The sequence below is a fragment of the Aotus nancymaae genome, unplaced genomic scaffold, assembly GCF_030222135.1.
Source record: "Aotus nancymaae isolate 86718 unplaced genomic scaffold, 86718_ANA_hifiasm-v0.15.2.pri h1tg000012l, whole genome shotgun sequence".
Taxonomy (NCBI): domain Eukaryota; kingdom Metazoa; phylum Chordata; class Mammalia; order Primates; family Aotidae; genus Aotus; species Aotus nancymaae.
This window is the reverse complement of record NW_026988423.1, coordinates 26184832-26206115: the sequence shown is the minus strand read 5'-3', so window position 1 is coordinate 26206115 and position 21284 is coordinate 26184832. Positions and strand designations below refer to the sequence as shown.

General features: G+C 42.2%; 1 protein-coding gene and 1 pseudogene across 1 annotated transcript in view; both read right to left on the bottom strand.

The window, feature by feature from the left end:
* SORL1 (sortilin related receptor 1) overlaps positions 1-21284 on the bottom strand; it is a 179201-nt gene that overhangs the window by 24131 nt on the left and 133786 nt on the right. Inside the window, exons 32-38 of the mRNA XM_021671207.2 lie at positions 16777-16926; positions 6727-6858; positions 5825-5951; positions 5489-5658; positions 4098-4210; positions 3767-3871; positions 2935-3007 (exon numbers count right to left, since the gene is read on the bottom strand). Of these exons, the coding sequence (XP_021526882.2) occupies positions 2935-3007; positions 3767-3871; positions 4098-4210; positions 5489-5658; positions 5825-5951; positions 6727-6858; positions 16777-16926 (870 nt within the window). The remainder of the gene's footprint in view (positions 1-2934; positions 3008-3766; positions 3872-4097; positions 4211-5488; positions 5659-5824; positions 5952-6726; positions 6859-16776; positions 16927-21284) is intronic.
* LOC110568356 (large ribosomal subunit protein eL43-like) lies at positions 8894-12868 on the bottom strand (annotated as a pseudogene).

The following is a 21284-nucleotide window of genomic DNA, read 5'->3' as shown; positions in this document are numbered from 1 at the left end:
TTTATGGCTGCATAGTATTCTCTGGTGTATATATGCTACATTTTGTTTATCTAGTCTATCATTGATGGGCATTTGGGTTGGTTCCAAGTCTTTGCTATTGTAAACAGTGCTGCAATGAACATACGTATGCATGTGTTTTTATAACAGAATGATTTATAATCCTTTGGGTATATACCCAGTAATGGGATTGCTGGGTCAAATGGAATTTCTATATCTAGGTCCTTGAGGAATCGCCACCCTGTCTTCCACAATGGTTGAACTAATTTACACTCCCACCAACAGTGTAAAAGTGTTCCTATTTCTCCACATCCTCTCCAGCATCTGTTGTCTCCAGATTTTTTAATGGTCACCATTCTAACTGGCATGAGATGGTATCTTGATTGGCACTAACAAAGGCCCATCAATCTCAAGTCCTTTTGGAAAGCTGACAACAAGATAAATCATACATTGTAAACATGCGTGTGGCAAATTGAAAGAATGTGGCCTCTGGAATCTGGCAGACTTGAGTTCGAATTCCTGTTCTGGCTGTTGTGTAACCTGGGCAAGTTACTTATCTTCCTGAGATGTTATCTGCATTTCTCAGAGCTGGGAAGGTTAACTAAAATAATGTATGTATGGTGCCTAGCACTCAACTGATACTCTCTTTCTTTCCCTTTCCAAAATAGCCTCACATATGGCTGACTAAACAACTAGAAACCAACTGGTGCTCTCAAAAAGACAGGAGCTCAAGCTGAGAGCTGAGGGGGCAAGGAGGAAGTGGCCAAGGAAACGACCCTTCTCAGTTCCACCAATGAGTGCTATGCTTGTCATCTGGAAGTCTGCCCACCAAAAAGCTGACAGTGCTTAGCCCAGCATGATCTAAAAGAGCTCAACGGATCAACATTATCAGAAGGTATTATTTAAACGACAACTTGCCTATTAGACTCTCTGCACATATGCCCCTTCTACAGACTGGGCAAGAGAGATTCAAAGGAGGAGATAAGATTTGGTGGCAAAAAGAGACATCAAAGTCTGAAGAGGTCTATCCAGATGATCAATCACATAATAAAACTAGGCTTCAGGAAAATGCAATAATCGGAAGAACAAAGGATATTGGAAGCTTCAGGCAGCCAACCAGAGCAAAACAGTGTGGGCGCTGCGTACGGTAAAGCTGACTTGAATTATAATTATGGCAACCAGGGACAAGTCACAATCCACTCCAAACCCCAGTTTCCTTAGCTATACAATGAAGATAAGGATACTTATCTCATACGATTCATAAGGATTAATAAGAGATCAATTCTTGAGCAACAATAGCACGGTGCTTAGGGTATAAGAAGTGCTCAGGGAATGGTGGCTTTTCTCATTGTCATCACTAATCCACTACATTCACCAATTAACCTGGCGCGTCCGCTGATGCCGCTGCTGTCTTTGTCCTTCATCTTCTTACTTTATTACAATACCAGGTCACAGATATTTCACAACAAATACTTTTTGGATGCAGCATACAGCTGCCTTCTGTACAAATCCTCGCCTAAATATATGCAAGGAGCTGAGATTCATCAAAATCACAGAAAAGAAGTTAGAGAGAAGCAACCACCTACGGAGATTTTCAAATGCAATTGTGACTTGTGCCTTTGGAATTCAAGGTACATGTTTTTTGTTGATATTCCAACATCCCTTCTTCTTGGTATGTGTGGTCAGTGTTTTGAAACAGATTTGGTAGAGAGAAGTGATAAAACAATAAAAACTCTAAGAGAGTGTGAATTCAGCAGGCTTCCTCTAATACCTGCAAGCATTCAGCTCCAAAGACCATCTGGTGGCACTACGTTTGGCTGCCTTGGACCCTGATCTCAAAGGCTCCAGATTTTAGAGAGGACCAGATAGTGGCTCTCCATGACCCAGAGCCTATTCCTCACAGGCTCAGGTTAAAGTAAAATCTCCCAATCATGTTGCATGCCACGGTGTCCATCTGGTTTTAATACCTGGAATTCCAGAAATGCAAGTCGCCTGTGCTAAGGCTAAGGTCAGGAAAACTGCTCTGGAAGATGAGTTGTGGTCCATCTCCCAAAGTGTGCCAGAACCCTTCATTTCATTGCTTTGATTCACTCCCTCATCAATTATTTCCTTAGTCTCTACTAGATGCCCGTGATAGAGGAAAGAAAAACAGACAAGATCTCTGCCCTCATGAGGCACTCGTGCAAGATGCCGAGCCCGCCACCCCCGGCAAGCAAGGTTGTCTAGTAGGCCGCATGTGTCTCAGCCCAGAGAGAAGCGTGGAGCACAGTGGTTAAGAGCACAGGCTTTGGAGTCAGGAAGATCAGGTTCCAGTGCCAACTCTGTCACTTACTGATCGTGTGGCCTGGGGCAAGTGACATAACCTCATTCCAGGCCCTTATCTTTTCTTGTAGTTGTTCTGAGGGTTCAATTAGATGAGCTGATGTATGCAAAGCAGTGAATACCCTGGAATGCCCTGCCCTTGGCAAGCCGTCAGTTATTACTAATATCAGCGCTAGTACGAGATAAAAAACCACCTACACATAGTTCGCCAGCGCTACTGGGAGAATAACAAGAGTCAGCATGGTGCTTTCTTTAAAGTATCATAAATGAACATGTAAAAAATCATCTTCCGCTTGGGAAGAAGGAAGGACTCCTTCTATTTTAGATATTGTGACTACCCACAAAGGGCTGGGCCTAATGGCCTTTGGAAATCCCTTTGTATGTCCGCATTAGAAGAAATGTTCAATTCTAGGAGGAAAAACACACTCAGTCACCCCAAAAAGACTTTGTATCTAAAGCACTGCAGAGGCACCCAGAAGTGTGCGTGTGTTAAGGAGAAGGAAGTGTGTGATGTTTTCTAAACTACACTTCTCCATTTTCCAGTCATATTGAAAGTCATTTTGAAAGGGTTTCTATAATATCTTCTCTAAATCTGCAAATGCTGGAATCATTTACCTTTTCCTTTTATGGTGGTAATGCTTTTAGAATCGCTCCAGTTTCCTATTCCACGACTAGTCACCGCAGCCACCTTTTCAAATCAGAGGGTGAATTAGTATGAAATAAAGGCAATACACCATACAGCAAGAATACCGAATGAGCTAAAGGGGTGAGATTTTGGCAGTGAGGGTGGAAAAATTATATACAGAGTGATCTAGAATATTTAGAGGCCCTAGCATCTGAAACAAGAGGGCAAAAAAGCAAAGAGAAGGTGCTTGGGTAAAAGGCATTAAAGATCAAAAAATTTCTATTGATCGACAAATATCAAGGTTCTTCTAAAGGGCAGGTATATGGGGGGGTGTTCACAAATATACACATATATAAAAAGGGTACTGACAAAATAATCAGTGTAAGAGTCATGAATGTGTACACTTACTGGTCTCAGCAAACACGTTTTGCACAAAATCTATTTCTTTCTACTAAAATGTATTTCATAAGAATCTCACAAAAATCAGTTTAGAAAGACTACTTATCATAGCTCTGCAACATACTCCAGCTAAAGATAAGCAGAAAAGAGCAGAGTGAGAAAGTATAGGAGCTGGGAAGCTAGCAGAATATCGGCGTTAAAAGCAGGGGAAGCTGCATTCCCATAAAGCTCAGTTATCTGCAGAAAGTCTGACATCAAGTTCTTTGTGGTATCCATTTGAAACTCTGAGCTCCCTAATCCCAGGGCAAGAAGTTGGATATTTTGCACATTACTAATACGTATCTCATAAAGGTGAGTAGAGAGTTCTCACAAAATAGCAGCAATCTCACTCAGTTCTAAGACTGCCTGGATGGTGACACTCACTCTTACGGTGTATAGGGTGTTGACCATTAAGTTCGTGATTTCTGTAAAGTTACTAGCAGCCCTCTGGGAGGCCCACATCTTGGAACCACTCCTGCTGTACTCTACCTGAAGTGAGAAGAAAAAACATGTGAGTAAAGGGAACCAAAGGTCCAGGGCATCCTAATATCTTGTAAGGAGACTGGAGGAGAGAAAAGGTGAGGAGCAAAATGTTCTGATGGATGATGCGTCGTCACCTACAAAGCTATACCAAATCAACCCCAAGTCACACAGAACACCCAGAAATCTCCCAGACCCCCAACACACATACAGCCAACTCCTGGAAGATACTTACAATGTACTCACGGATGAGGCCATGGGTGTGGATGGGAGGAGTCCAGTGGCCTACAATCGCACCTTCTGCTTCCCTGGGGAGTGACAGCTGGAGATTCCGAGGGGCATCTGGCACTAGCAAAAGAATCAACTCGAGGTTAAAACCCATCTGCTCGGTGGTCAACCTGAGGAATTTTCCTGGGCTTAGAATAAGGACAAGAAAGACTCCACAGCCAGCACTGAGACCTATCCACTAGAAAGGCTGCTAGCTCGGTCCTCACATTGACAAGACACTTTTCCTTTTCTTCCAGAAAGCAAAGTGTGCCATCTACACATCACATCATGGCTCAGTTGAGGGTGTGGTAAATTTGTGGCTCATAAGGGCTGCAGCATAGAGTCACTTGGGCAGGCTGAGTCACCACTGGCCCTGAGACTTCCAAGCTGAGATCTTAATCATCAATGACAGCACCTGCTGCCTCTGCTTCTTATACAACAGAAACAGAGTACTGTGGGCATGACTGCCAAAAAATAGGACTAATTTTGTAACATCACAGAATTTCTATATCCAAATGAATGTGATCATCTTCAAAGCAGGCTCCTTAATGAGTTTAGTGCTAGCATATTTGAGATACTTTAGGCAATGGAAAGAGATGGCATTCAAGCAGACAGTTGCTCACGTCAATTACTTTGAAGTAGGGAGGAAGCAAGGAACTCTTTTAGACACATACATTTGGTAAATTTCTTAAAAACTTAGCCACAAAGCCAGGTGCAGTGGTTCACACCTGTAATCCCAACAGTTTGGGAGGCTGAAGCGGGTGGATTGCTTGAGCTCAGTAGTTCAAGATCAGCCTGGGTAACATGGCAAAACCTCATCTCTACAAAAACACAAAAAGTTAGCTGAGCATGGTGGCACACACCTATAGTGTCAGCTATGCAAGAGGCTGAGGAGGGAGGACCACCTGAGCCTGGAGAGACTGAGGTGCTGAGCAGTGATTGCACCTGCACTGTACTCCAGTCTGGGTGTCAGAGTGAGACCCTATCTCAAAAAAAAAAAAAAAACCTTAGCCACAAAATTGCTGATATGCCTCATATTTTAATGACAATGACTTCCTAAGTACCAAGTACTAGGAAATATCTAGAGAAGGAAGGTAGAGTTAGAAACTAGACAAAAAAAATACAAGAGGGCAATGGTGAAGAGAATCTTAAATTAACATAAGGTACAAGAAAAGTCCCTGGCGCAGTAAGGAGAATAGATATTCAACAACCCTGGCAAGACTCTAAACTTTAGCCACAATACTTCCGTACATGTGAGGTACACGTATGTTCCCACATTCCTGAGAACACTCAGAAAGACGTTCACAAAACCCCACCTGAGGCTTTACACATGCCATAAAAATAAACTGTAACACTTACACCCCTCCGGGGTCCTCAGGGTCACAAAGTCATTGGTGTTGTGTGCCTTACTGAGACACTGAACCTGTACTTTAACCTGATATGTGGTATCTGGTTTCAAGACTTTTAATACAGTGTTTGTCTTATTGCTGTGGGTCTCCAGAGTCTTCCATATGCTCTCTCCAACCACCCTGGCCAAAAAAAAATAAAGATATTGTCACACTGGAGCAGCATGGGGGGCTGAGATGTCTGACTCAGTTAATAAAGAGTCACACGGTGCATGCCACTAGAGAGTTTACAGAACATCCTGGGGCAATGAAGACATCGTTTTCATCTCCCGTGGCAGACAGGACCCACCTGTAGTAGACATTATATACACAAGAAGCAGAGGGCATTTTTTTGGGCCGCATCCAGGTCAAAGTCACATCCCCAGAAAAGTCAGCTGTCCACTGAAGATTCTGTACTTTGTACACAGTCAATTCATCTAGAGAGATAAAGGAGAAAAACTCAAAAAAAAGTTGTATCTTGGCTGGGTGCGGTAGCTCACGCCTGTAATCCTAGCACTTTGGGAGGCCGAGGTAGGTGAATTGCCTGAGCTTAGGAGTTCGAGACCAGCCTGGGCAACATGGCTAAACCCCATCTCTACTAAAAATATTTTTAAAAAAAAGAGTTATATCTTACAAATCCTTAGACTTCAAAGGACCCCTGCTTTTAAAAACTACCACGATCTAGATTATCAAGAGGCCGTTATCATTAACTGAAAAGAAATCTCAGAACATGTAGTTGAAACCTCCCTGCACAATCCCTCCTAGGGTCTCCTACATTACTGGCCATCATATTTTCCCTTGAATTTCATCTTCCTCCTGCCTATGGCAATTTAAGCCTATTTCTCAATAGAGAATGCCACAAGTCCAAGGACCATGTCATGGCAGTGTCCATTACTAAACACTCCAGAGATAAGAACTGAGTTAATCCCACCAGCAGATTGAGACTGTGAGAACCATGGTGTATGGGCATGAGGTAGGAAGACCACCAAAAACAAACCTAAGACCAGCATTTCACTAACAGAGAGGACAGAGCTGCATGTTACATCAGAGTCTGGCCAACCCTCACCTCACTTGGGGCTACAAAACTAGCCACAAATTTTCATCCTTAGATTGAGAAAAAGTTCAAAACAGTCCTAGCTCAAGATCTACATGGGAGGGACCCTGGGGTAAGCGAGCCACCCAGCCCAGCCCAGCCCGTGAGCCGGCACTCACCACTGCAGGCCTTCTCGTCGCTCTCGTCTGAGCAGTCCAGGAAGCCGTCGCAGCGCTCTGAGAGCACAATGCAGGCCTCCCCATCCTCGCACTTGAACTCCCTGCTCATGCAAGTCAAGGTGCTGTGCGTGGCTGAAACACAGAGAGGCTTCTTAATCCCACAGGGAGGGACCGTATGGTACTAAGAGCTGGGCACAGGTTTATGCGGGTTTAGGCTAAGTGGTTAGAATTCTTTGAACTAATCGGCTTCTGCTTCAAAACACACCTCTGGAATGAGAAATGATGGAATCTACACAGGCACTGAGGTGCCATCTCATCTAACACTAACAATTGGAATCTGCATTCAGGAAGATTGAGTATTTTGGAGTCAAATAAACCAGAGTTTAAATCCTATATCTCTGTGAGCTTGAGCAAACTGCTTAATATCTCCCAAGTTCAGTTCCCCTATGAAAAATGGAAGTAACAATTCCATCACTGTCATGGCTGCAAGGATCTAATGAGATCACACACCTGGAATAGTGCCTGGCTCCTGGCTGGCATCACCAAACTGTAGCTACTACTCTACAGTACTATTAATTATTCTGCTACTAATTAGTTTGCAGTATAGAAAGAGGAGCTGATTTCTGGTTTGAGAAATACAAATAATAATGAGATGGATCCCAATAATATTAAGAGGCATGCATACTTTATGTAGTATTTTACATTGTTTGGCTTTTCAAAGTACTTTCACAGAAAATGAAATAATGCAAATAATGAGGCTTGGTAAGTTAAGAGTTATACAACTATATGGCTAGGCTATTCACCAAAATGTGACGTACTTTCCAGTTCTGCAAGTAGATTTAAACTGCATGGGAGGCTCTAAAAAGAAAGCAATGACCGTATAATTGCAAATGATCCTAAAAAGAGGAAAGACAAGAATGGCTGTGGACACCAAATCTGCCCTGCAGGCTGAGTGCCTGGGTGGTATAAATCTGCTATGTACCTATGTACAGTAACTTCAGGCCTTCATTATACAGATTCATGCCTGTCTGCCCAGTCCTGGACAAGGAAGGGCTACATCAGAAATCCAAGCCCACCAGTGATGAGGGTCTAAAATCAATCTTGCTCCTCCAAGTCAAAGATGTCCACATCCTAATCCCTGGAACCTGTAATATGTCACCTTATATAACAAAAGCGACTTTGCAGGTACAATTAGATTAAGGACCTTGAGGTAGGAGAGTTCTGTCTGGATTATCCAGGTGGGCTCTGTCTAATGACATGGGTCCTTAAAAGCAGAGACCTGTTTTTGGCTATGGTCAGAGAAAGAGAGAAAACAGAAGAAAGGTCAGAGACATGCAACATCACTGGCTTTGAAAATGGGGAAACTGTAACAGTAAAAAGGAGGCTGAGCATGAATGACTCCATCCTGCTCCCTGTACCCAGCCCCCTGCCCATGGTGACATCTTGTAGGTTAATGGCCTCTACTTATCTCTGCACATAGGCCAAGTTAACTATGGAAGGAATTTTGTTTATAGTTTAATTTTAAAGCAAGGATGATAATACTCCCTTCCTGAAACTAGTCCCTGAGGAAATACAGAGGGTGTACACAAAAGTAACAAGGCTATGTTAATGATGATATGAGCATTGTGACTTGAGCAAGGAAGCCCCACCTCAGACCCAGGCATGTGGTCATGGGTTAACTCTTGACCTGGACCCCCTCCCTCTTCTCCCTTTTCCTAACATAAACAACCACACTTGGAGACGTAGGTAGAGAAACTGGACAATGTTTCCATGAGAGCAACCAGGATGATCAAGAGGAATAGATAAAGGATCCAGGGATATTTTCCTAGAGATAAAAAGATACAAGGAGGCGAGGTGGTAGCGAGAAGAGATGCAGACCACTCTCACAAGTGTTCTCCACTGATGAGTTTTCATGTGAAAGAAGAATTAAGACTTCTTTGCATGAGTATCCAGGATGGAGGTACAGACTTCAGTTCATTGCTTACTAAAACAAATAATTCTGATACAGAAATTGTCAGTGGGAGAAGAAAACTATCAAAACCACTTAAGAAGCTTTTCATAAACTATGATCCCCTGTTCCCCAGGAAAATCACTGCATTTCAGAATTCTATTATATACTGAGCTGAAATTGGTTTGCCCTGTGGGGGGAAGCTCATAACAAATAAAAGTATATTCAAGAATTAGAGAAAGGTTTGAAAACCACTACTGTAATAGCCTCAGAAGGCCAAGATGGAATTCATCCATCCAGCCAGTGAACATTCATGGAGGTCCTACCATAACTCAGGCACTGCTCCAGATGTTAATATGGGGATATGTAAAACAGATGCAGGGCCTGCCCTCATGGAGCTTATCTTCCATAGAGAGAAACTGCAAACAAGTAAATAAACATGATCAGGTTATGCCATTTTATATAGGACTGTCAGGGAGAGACTCTGCTCAGAGGGGATTATTTTGAAAAATACCAAAACCCCCATCGCAGAAGTATTCCACTTGGTAACAATGTGGTAAAATATAATCAAACAACAGCTAAGTAGTAAAGCTGAGGATGTTGGAGGTTTCTTTATAAAGTGTGTCTCAAAATTTTAGAAGCAAAAGAGCATGGGCTTTAGACTCTGTAAATGAGCCAAGTGCAGTAGTATGCACCTGGAACCCCAGCTACTTGGGAGGCTGAACCTGGACTACTTGAGGCCAGGAGTCTGAGACCAATCTGGGCAATATAACCAGACCCTGTTTCTAAAAAAAAGAAAAGAAAAGAAAAGAAAAATGCCTTAAATTAAAACGAAAAAACAATAGAATCTGGGAATAAGGTTGTCATTAATCTCTGAAAATTCTTAAACTGATAATTAAACAGATGATTAAAAGGCACTTAGAACAGAACTTAGGGGCCTTCAGGGGACAGCTTCTCTAAAAAGAATCGCACCATACTAATCTCATTTCGTTTTTAGATAAGGTTATCAAGTTAATGTTAGGAAAAAAGCTGTGGATATAACACATCTTGATTTTAAGACCCTTAACTAGGCAACATCCTTGTGAATAAGCCAGATTGGTAACAGGCTGAAAACACTGATATAAAGAATGCCAATTAATGAATTAATACCACCCAGGATGAAGGTTCCATTTCCTTTCTCTTTCTTCATTATCTCCTGTGTTCATCTTATTATGTGGTTGCTTGTTTGGCTCAGACGTTCCCACTGTTATTTTGGTGAGTGTGGAATCCACCTGTCCCTGTTGGTTTAACACTCTAGAAGTCCACTTTGTTTGTTCTTTTAATGTAAGGTAGAACTGTACACTAATCCCTATTCAGTTCATCTGTGTTAGTTTTGGTGTATTCTTCTCTGATGAGAACTTTCAACATGACTTTCAACCTAAATAAATAACCCAGTCCAGTACTGACTAGGTGATTCTCTTAGAACCTTAATTCTCCTACCTCGAAAAAGTAGATAATACCAAAATCACAGTTATTTTGAGAATTAAGTAGAATGAATACATGATTTGCTTGAGAATATTGAATAGCACATTAAAACCCACCACCAAAGGTCAGTTTCCCTTTGTAAATCCTGATTGTTTTGCCAGAAAATAAGCTATCTGGGCAACTTTGTATTATCTGCAATCATGACAGGCATGCCCTCCAAGTTTTCATGTGGTCATTAATGACATGTTAAAGAAAATAGGGCCACTTGAAAAAGCATCAGAAAATATTGCCACAGCAAATAGAAAGAGCAAAGCAGAAGCAGCCTGAAAAAGACCACTTACGATAAAGCAAAGCGAAAAACACAACAGCCAAAAGCAAGAAAGCAAACAGGCATAATAGCGAAAGAAACATAAGGCGATAGAATGAGAAACAAGGATCTTTTAAGGCTTATCAAAGGCTGCCACATCCTGCTAACACTGAAGAACTTAAAAAAAAAAAAAAAACACAGCAGGAAAATTAATTATATTGAAGACAAACTCCATCAGCAAATCCAAATACTTAATTGTGCCAACTTGCATTAACTTTGAAAGTAAATGACAAAGCTCAACCTTACAACGGATAGACAAGACAAAGAAATGAGAAAGAGATGCAATATGGAAAGGTTAACCAAGGAGATGAAAACAGTCCTCACCATCTAAATTTATTTGGTTTATTTCTATGGATTTATATACAAGTATCAAAAGATATCAAATTATCTTTTTTTTAATTACATAAATTAACCCATTTATTATAGGTCAGTGATGTCTCAAACAGTAGAGGAGCGTCTACTCGTCTTTCAATTCCTTCAGTCTTCTGATGGCAGACTTTACCGTGACAGCGGAAGTGGTATTGTACATTCAGGCACCGCTAGCCACTGTCTTCACGCAGGAACCACAGTGCCAGATCCCCACAGCTCGTCTCTTCATCTTGGTTTTGCCACAGAAAGAGCAAGTGTACTTGGCACGCTGGCTGATTTCAATTTTCTTCACCATTTTCCGGAGGGAGGCCCCGTAGTGGGTCCCGTATTTACCGACGATCCCAACTCTCTTGGTATGTTTGGCCATGTTGTCGGTCTGAGCCCAGAGAGGAAGACGATATCAAATTATCTTAACCTTTTTGTTCCTAGCTTCCAGGTAACAAGTGGTATGTTCTCGACAGAGAGAAATCCATCCCCAAAATGGATCCAAAACTACTCAATTCCTGAGTTCCAACAGAAATAGTTTAGCAATGAAAGATTCCTTACGATCTTCCTAAACTAACCTAAATAAATAAATAAAACAAAAAGAAATCACCCTACCTTGGAAATTGACAAATTGGAAAGACTCAAAGGGTATTTCTTGGAAAAAAGACCCCTAGGTAGCAACTTATCCAATTCCTTGACTTTTAATCAGAGAAAAGACGCTTTAGGCAGCTGAAACAAAAGCAGAAGTGACATTACTGGAAATTAAAGGATGCATGAAAGAAGGGGTCTTCCTGGGACCCCCGCAGAAAAAACAAGTGTTAGGAGAAAAACCTTTGCATGGTGGAAATAAATTAGTTTCATATATAGAGTTAAGGACAAGCTAAGATGATTTTTCTCTCAAGTCAGAGCACATCAAGGCCTAGAATGAAATCCATCTCCAAAAGTCCATCACTGCAGAGATCATCATAAGGAATAATGAAAGTGTGAAAATTGGCAAAGACTCATTCCAACGGGCAAGCGCAGATCACTAGCACAGACAGTTAATGTTGTACAATGAAAAGGAAGACAACAATGGCCCCTCTGGATTCTAACCTCCTTTTTCAGTTTCTACCAGGATGACCTGCACTACCTTAGATGTTAATGTCAATCAATGAACCCATCATCATGCCTAACCCCACTCAGGGAAAGCTGCAACTCCTCATCCTCAGTATTCTCCCACGTAGCTGATAGCATCAGCTTTCACTGTCATTCTGTGGGAGACGCTCATCCTTCCTTTTCCCTAATCGCCATGGCCAAAAAACTCACTGGATGCTGTTAATAGTACCTCCAATATATAAAGAGTTCAGTCGGTCTTCCTTTTTTACCTTCACAGTCCCATCAAATTAGCCTCCTAATGGGCACATGGCCTCCAATCTCACCTCAGCCTTCTTCTAACCCATTCCCCCATGATGAAGTCCAAGTGATCTAAGATACAAACACCCCATCCCTGCAATCTTCAATGGCTCCCTGGGACCAAGAAAATAAAGTCCAATCACAGGGGTCTCCCTATCTACGTCATGCCTACCTCTCTGCATTCACCTTTGTCCCACCCACAGCCACTCTACAGGTCTGTTTTCTTATGCCTTTGAGCCTTGGTATATACATGCTGTTCCGTGTGTCTAGAATGCCGGTCATCTGCCACCCTGTCCCACGACTTCCCAGGCATCATCAATGGGGATGCCTCTCCTGGCCTGCCCCCACCTCTCCAGGAAGTTGGCCAGGCCCATCTTCGAAATATGCCAGTTCTTTGGATAACTTCTGCTACTACCTAATCACTGCTCCCACTAGAATCTGTATTGCCAGTCACCAGTCACGGTGGCTCAGGTCTGTAATCCCAGCACTTTGGGAGGCCAAGGTGGGCAGATCATTTGAGGTCAGGAGTTCGAGATCAGCCTGGCCAACATGGCAAAACCCTGTCTGTATTGAAAATACAAATATTAGCCAGGCACGGGGGTGCATGCCTGTAATACCAGCTACTAAGGAGGCTGAGGCAGGAGAACGGCTTGAGCTCAAGAGGCAGAAGCTTCAGTGAGCTGAGATCCCACCTGCCCCTGCACTCCAGCCTGGGTGACAGAGCGAGACAACGTCTCAAAAAAAAAGATGGCTGATCACTAGCAGCTCGGGCTCCTAGCTCCCAGTGAAAGCGCAGAGAATGAGAGGACGCCACACTTTCAGACGAATATTTGTTGCTCACGGACCAGGAGATTCCCAGTGGAGGAGCCCCACGTGTTGCCAGGGCGACTCTTGTGGCCGGCACGGCGCTTTTGCTGGTGCCTTAGCGTGCCAGTTTTTGGTGCAGAGTCTGGAGATTCCCGGGCAGAAAAGCACCATCAATCTTAACACCGCTGTTTTGGCCGGTGCAGTGGACTGCTCAGATTTCGGTGCTGGGAATCAACAAGTTGGACGTCTGCTCAGAGACCTAGTTAGAGAGTCGGTAATTACAAAGACAACAGACGGATAAATATATAATGAAGGGAAGAAATCCGCGTAAAAAGGCAGAGAATATTCAAAATCAGAATACCTCTCCCTCTACAGGGGATCGCAATTCCTCATCAGTAACGGAACAAGGCTTAATAGATTATGAGTGTGTTCCAATAACAGAAGCAGGCTTCAAAATGTGGGTGATAAGAAACTTCTGTGAATTAAAAGAACTTGTTCTAACCCAATGCAAAGAAACTAAGAACCTTGAAAAAAGGTTTGACGAAATGTTAACGAGAATGGACAATTTAGAGAGGAATATAAGTGAATTGATGGAGCTGAAAAACACAACACGAGAACTTCGCGAAGTATGCACAAGTTTAAACAGTCGAATTGATCAAGTAGAAGAAAGGACATCAGAAGTCGAGAACCAGCTCAGTGAAATGAAACGAGAAGACAAGATTGGAGAAAAAAGGATGAAAAGGAATGAGCAAAGTCTCCAGGAAATATGGGACTATGTGAAAAGACCTAATTTACGTTTGATAGGTGTACCTGAATGTGACGAAGAGAATGAATCCAAGTTGGAAAATACTCTTCAGGATATCGTTCAGGAAAATTTTCCCAACCTGGCAAGGCAGGGTAATATTCAACTCCAGGTAATACAGAGAACACCACAAAGATATTCTTCAAGAAGACCAACCCCAAGGCACATAATTGCAAGATTTATTAGGGTTGAAATGAAGGAGAAAATACTAAGGGCAGCCAGAGAGAAAGGTCAGGTTACCCATAAAGGGAAACCTATCAGACTTACAGCAGATCTCTCAGCAGAAACCTTACAAGCCAGAAAAGAGTGGGGACCAATATTTAACATCCTTAAGGAAAAGAACTTTCAACCCAGAATTTCCTATCCAGCCAAACTAAGCTTTATAATCAAAGGAAAAATTAAATCCTTTGCGAACAAACAAGTACTTAGAGAGTTCACCACCACCAGGCCTGCTTTACAAGAGCTTCTGAAAGAAGCACTTTACATATAAAGGAACAACCAATATCAGCCTTTCCAAAAATATATCAAAAAGAAAAGAACATTAACACAACGAAAAATTTACACTAACTAATGGGCAAAACAGCCAGCTAGCATCAAATGCTAGTATTAAAGTTAAATATATTCTAATTGGATAAAAAGCCAAAACCCATTGCTATGCTGCATCCAGACCCATCTCACATGCAACGATACACAAAGACTCAAAACAAAGAGAAGGAGGAAGATTTATCAACCAATCAGAGAGTAAAAATAAACAAATTAAAAGCAGGAGATGCAATTCTCGCCTCTGATAAAGTAGACTTTAAAGTAACCGAGCAAAAGAGGCAAAGAAGGACATTACAAAATGGCAAAAGGATCAATGTAACAAGAAGAGCTAATGATTTTACAGATCAACGAGACAGAAAATTAACAAGGACATCCAGGACTTGAACTCAGACCTGGAATAAGTAAACTTAATAAACATTTATAGAACTCTCCACTTCAAATACATAAAACATACATTACCACCTCACACCTATTCCATAAGTGACTACATAATTGGAAGTAAATCACTCCTCAGTAATCGCATAGCATTTCATAGGTTTAAATGAAATATTGGTTGGCTGCTCGTTTGTTATTTTCTTCCCTTATTCCTTCCTGTTTACATCAAGCATAATTATTGGTATAAAAGAGGTTTTCAATACCCATTACTAAACTGCATTCTAGCCTGGGCAAGAAAGCAATACTCCCATTCTCTCTCTCTCTTTCTTTTCCTTTTTCCTCCTCTTCTTAAAAAAAAAAAAAAGAATTGTATTGCCAGAAACCCAATCAATGCCTGCCACGTTGTGCATGATCAAGGAAAAATTTGTCCAACCAGACTGAAGATGTTACTGGATCCACACCCCTTCCTCTTAACCAAGACTCTCCAAGGAGGGCCCAGTCGGGCACCCTGTGGAGAACAGTGCTACAGATAGAGAAGGGACGCTGACTCCCTCTTCCTTTTCTCCCCGAGCCTCACTGGGTGAACTACTTAGGACAGAGCAGTATTTGCCAACCTGGTCTGATGCTAAGAATCAGACAGAGAACTTTTAAAAGGCTTGGGTTCCCAAGCATTTCCTCCACCATTGCTCTTGATTCAGTGGTCTGAGGTGAGATCACCAAATTCACATTTCTCATAAGCACTTCCACATGATCCTGCTAAGTCCCATAAATTTTGTAAATACTGAATTAGAGGAATTAAGAGATGACTAACCTCTACCTCAGGTTCTATTCTATCTCTAAATGATGAGATTTGGTAGGGTTCCAACCGAGGTTCGGTTTTTCATTGGTTGAGGAAGTCATTATTTTAAGATTTAAAAAATGGGACCAGAACAGAGATCAAGGAGGAGGAACTGAGGTATTTGCTGCTTAGGGTTACGGCTGGGGGAGCGGCGCTCAGCAGAGAATGAGAGGGGCTTTTCCACCCTCTTCTACATTCACCAGGGCAGGAATCAGGCAAGCATGGGAGAAGCCCTCATCCTGACAAGAAAGGGAATGTGACTGGCTAGGACATCTGCTGTCTGCAGCCATCAGGAAACTGGATGGAGGGGAGACCTGCAAAGCAGGGATTCCTGAGCCAAAGCAGCACCCCACCATCAGAGAGGCAGGCTGGTAGGGGGCTGCATGGGCACTGTCCCAGCCATGCCCTTCCCAGTCTGCTACAGTAGGACTGACCAGACAGTGGTGGCATTAACATGCAGCCAGGGACTGAAAGTGCTGACAGGTCACATGAGGATCAAACGTTTGCAGAAGCCAGTGTCTCCCTCCATCACTCACTCCAAAGATCCTCCCTGGGTACATCAGAGGACCAAACACCAGGACCCACTGTGTTTGAAAATTACCGACTCCAAACCTGTAGAGAACGCATGCATCGCCTCACACTGGGCTCAGATGGCCTTGCAATTATTCCCCATGAGGCTTAGCACACTATCTCACCAACCACAGTTACCCTAAGGGCTAGGACTGAATTTCCTTAATGGGGTGCGCTAGAGGAGAACCTTCTAATAACATGGCCTCTATGCCCAGTAAATGCTCACTAAATACTGCCAGAAGAATGAATGCACGTACAGAAAGAGTTGTGGCTTTACCCATGGGTGTTTTTAAAGCATTAAACATGCCTACAAAACCTATTTAAAATATTTATCTCAGTCATTCAAAAAGTATTTTTATTGGACATCCTCCTGGTATTTAAAATGCAGCCAACTTATTAAAAAGGTGACTGACACAATGATATGGGTGCATGTTGCAAAGCTCCTGTGAAGAATGCGGTAAAAAGCATGGTTAGCAAAAGTGCACAGGCTCACACACAGGCATGTGCTGATCCAGAAATGAAGCAGAAGCACTGGAAGTGCACTCTCTGCAGAAACGTGCCCGGGGGTGAAGTGCCCTCTGAATACTCACGGCAATTGGCCTCGTCCCGGCCATCCTGGCAATCTCGGTGGCCGTCACAACGCTTCCAGTTGGGAATACACTTCTTTGGTTGGTGGCATTCAAACTCAAACCGGTCACATCGCCCAAGTTGGGTGGGAGTGGAGGCAGCAGTGACATTTGCTAAAATAAAAGATTTTTAAAATTCACGTTTTAGTGTTGAGAGAGCTGGCCAATAACAGTAACTAGTGAGTGTGCTAGGAAATTATGGTGCTTCAGAAATTACAATGGGAACCGGAAGACAAATGAGAGTTCTGGATAGACAGCAGAGTAGATACAGATATCTAATGTTGCTTCCCCACAGGGTCCCACTAAAGCCACAGTCAAGGGACTGTTTTCAAAGACCTAAATCCGCAAGGACATGGATAATGGGAAAGGAGACAAAAGCAACAGTATTTGGGAGCTGGAAAGCAGACAGACAGTGGTATGTGATTAAGGAGGCCAGCGAAGGCTGTATCCTACCCTAAGCATTGCAGGAGAAAGCTCAGAACCGATCAGATCAACAACACATAATCCTCAAAAAGTTCAGAAACTGGTATCTCTTAACTGGGAGTGAAGAAGAAGGAGTTAAAATAAGGGAACTGACTGAATGATGTTTAAGACACAGCTACATTCCCTATATCCCCTCCTATCAGTCCCGCAAGACGACTAAACCATATGTCACCCCGCTAGAAGAATGGAGGGTTGTTATTTGGAGAGGGTAAAAACAAAACGTTGTTTAGACAGGCATAGTTGAGAGCAAGTATGTCCTACAGATGAAAGGGGGATTAAACCTACATATGGGAGCCCTAGTCCTCTTCTCTGAGGATCTTAGCCATAAGGTCATTACTGTCCGGGCAGGAGATCTAAGAATCTTCTCTGAGGAAAATGACCAGCTTCAGAAACCAACCCTGAAGTAACCAAAATTCAGAGTTCCCCCATGGTTCCCAGTCATGAACCTCAAAATTGACAAGCCCACCCATGTGCTCAGAATTACTTAGAAGTACTTTAGTCCTCAGCCTTAAACACAGCAGCAACCAAGGACTGTCTGAGAAAAAGCTTAGACGTGAAAGACAGAAAGCCAAACAGAGCCCCCAGCCCCCAAACAGGCCATTTGTAGGTAACAGAGGTTTGCAAGAAGAAAACTTCAAAAACAAATATCCTTAATATGTTCAGAAAGAAAGAATATTTATCCATGGAGGGGGAAAAAACAGTATACCATAAAAAGGCGTAGGGGTAAAAATGGAAAAACTCTTAAAACCATGACAACAAAAATGAAAAACTCAGCAAAGAGTTGAAATATAAAGTTGAGTAAATCTCCTAGAAAGTGGGGGAGAAGAATTTTCAAAAATATAAAAGATTAAAAGAGAAAAGAAGAAGAAGACCAGATCAGGAGACAACATATGAATGATGAGAATTCCAGGAAATAAGAAAACAGGGAGAGAAATGCCATTAATAAAATATTTCAAGAAAAATTCCTTAAACTAAAATATATAAACGTCCATAATCAAAGAACATGCAAGCGTCCACCACACTGGATGGAAAGGGTCTCACAGCAAAGCACATCACTATGAAATTTTAAAACACTGGTGCCAAAGGGAAGCTTCTACAAGCTTCTAGAGGGTTAAAAACAGGTTACATATAAAAAAAAAAAAATCAGAATCTAGATTGCTTTTGGATTTCCCAAAATCTGCTTGAAGGCAGTGGAACAAAATCTTCAAAATTGTGAAGAAAAATTACTTACAATCTAGTATGCCAAACACAGCCCAACTATCAATTAAGTCTGAAGATAGAATTTAAACACTTTAAGACATGCAAAACCTCACACAGTCCTCCCCACATACATTTTCTCAGGCATTTTCCAGAAAGTGTGCTCTACCAAAACATGGGAATGAACTAAAAGGAGAAAAACTGGGACACTGTAAACAGGAGTTCCAACAGGAGAAGGAGGTAAAACAAGTCCTGAGGATGATGATGGTGCAACATCCTAGAAGACAATTGTGCCCCAGGTATACAGGGCATCCAGTACAAAGCAGGGCAGCAAAATTCAAGAGACAAACTCCTAAGAGCTGTCATCACAGTGTCCTTGGCCACTGCATCATTATATTCACCTGACAAGGCTACTGAAGGATGCACTCCACCCAAACAAGGGAGTAAACCAAGAAAAAGCAAAACACAAGATCCAGGAAACAAGGAATCTAAACTGGGAGAAAGGCAAAGAGAATTCCAAGGAGGCAGTGAAAGTCCCAGGATAACAGACACACCGCAGGACTAGAGAGCAATCTGTCCAGAAAGGAGAATCCAAGTTGTTAGAGGGAATGTCTCCAAGAGAAAAACCGGACCTGATAAATTACTGAACATGCTCACCTGTGGAAAGTTATCCTGAGTGATGACTGAAAGGCAGAAAGCATTAGCAAATGGTACAAAACAACCTAAGCAAACAAATGAAAAAAGCAATTATTAACCTTAGGATACTGTGCATATTCCACAGTTTTAATTGTATTTTCAAAGGGACTTTCCCTAAATCCCAGAATCACTCTGCAGAAACACAAGGTACATGGAGACAGGTGATAAAAAATAAAAAGAGGGAGAAAGTCAGGCCAAGGCAAATCATGCCGCTTATTCCTGGGCAATAAGGGAGGCATCAGAGGTCTCCAGTACTGGGGAGGACACGATCATTCATCAGTATGGGCCTTATCAGAAGAAAAACTGAAAGGGGGAGAAATACGAGGCTGATAAACCAGTTAGGATACTTCTACACTAAACGGAGAAGATTCAAGAGTTACAGACATCAACAAGTTTAAATTTGTCCAAACACAGCACACAAAAAAGAAAGTACAAAAGCTGAACAGGATATGTAAACAGAGATCTGCCCACTGGATTAGTCAGAATTTGCTAAAGTCTGTTAATGTCCTGGCAGAGTTTTGATAAGCAAAAATAACTTGGAGAGGATAATCAAGTTATTCAATAAACATGTAGGCCTTGAGGGGAAAGCGCAGACACAAAGTTTGGTTTTCTTTTTTATAACTTATTTTAATTTGAGAAGCATTTAGGGAATACTGACTATCTTCTTGTTATTGTAGGAGACACAGAGCAGGACTCAAAGTAGTACACAGGATGATCCCCAAACAGGAAATCCACACAATGGCTATGAAAGCAAAGATCAACACACATGAAATAATTAGGAAACACTATATGGCAGATCACAGTTAATCAAAAGGTCAATGGGTAAGTTTAATGAGAATGGAAAAGAGATAGAAACCAGTTAAAGAAGTCAGTGAAAGCTCCATAGAGGTGGAGCATGAAAGGAGAATAACACCCTACTTGTTGAAAGCAGAAATCCCAAACTTTAGTGAACCTAAGAATCATATGGGGATCTCCTGGGCTCCACCCAGAAATTCCGATTCTACATTTTTAATAAACACCCCAGGTGATTCCATTAGGGTGGTCTTTGTGCCACATTTTGAGAAGTACTGATGATATTAATATATCAAGGTCTCTTTTGCTATAAAATGCATGCTTCTGTTTGCACTGATGGATGGTGGGTTTCAGGGATAAAGAAAGTAGGAGGATAAGGTTGAGGGTACAGGAGTTACTGCTGAGGGAAAACCTTGCTGCAGGTGCACAGGTGGGAAAGAAGCAAGTCTATCTGGAGAAGATGAGGAACCTAGCTTAACTGATGTAAGAAATCCAGGGAGGCAAGGAGGAGTCAGCTCATAGAGGGCCTGGAAAATAGAAATTGTCAAAAATTGATCTTCTAGACAGGAGAACAAGAGGAAACTCAATATGGCAAAAAGACCACCCTAATAAAAATATCATTTTATAATGTTTTAAAAAAAACATAAAATTGGAATTTCTGGATGGCACCCAGGAGATCCCTATATGATTCTTAGGTTCACTTAAGTTTGGGATTTTGATGTTTAAGGAAGCAATGGAATGAACATAGTCACGGAAGAATGGAAAAGATCATGCAAAGCATGCAAAAAATTATTTGTTCCCCTATTATAACTGAGTTTGAAGTCGACACCTGTTTAGGAAAGAACACAGGATCCTTACCTCTGTTCTTCCTGCAGTTAAGAGCACACACGAGATGGGGTTTCAAGGTCTACCCCCATCGCCAACAATATGGTGACCATGGACATTCAGCTGCCTCTTTCAGTTTAGCCACTAGATGGCAGTGCTTACCCTTCTTTTAGTTGGACAGGCCAGCCACCTAGAGAGCTTAATACACACACACAAAGTTCCACACAATTCCAATTTGTGTTTTCCCACTAAGAAGGCAGCAAAGGTGGCACCACCACAGCCTGGGTGAAAATCAGGGTGGCTGGCCTCTTGCAGGAAGATCAGAGGCCAGTTATAGAGGATGAGATGCTCCCATTCCAATTTCCTATGTGTCTATGATCCAGGGAGAAATGCTAGAAGTCAGCCTGCCCTGGAGGTGCGTTAGTGACAGGCAGCCTGGCCACATAGTGTAGTCCCAGACAGCAGGGCATGGGGCCCAG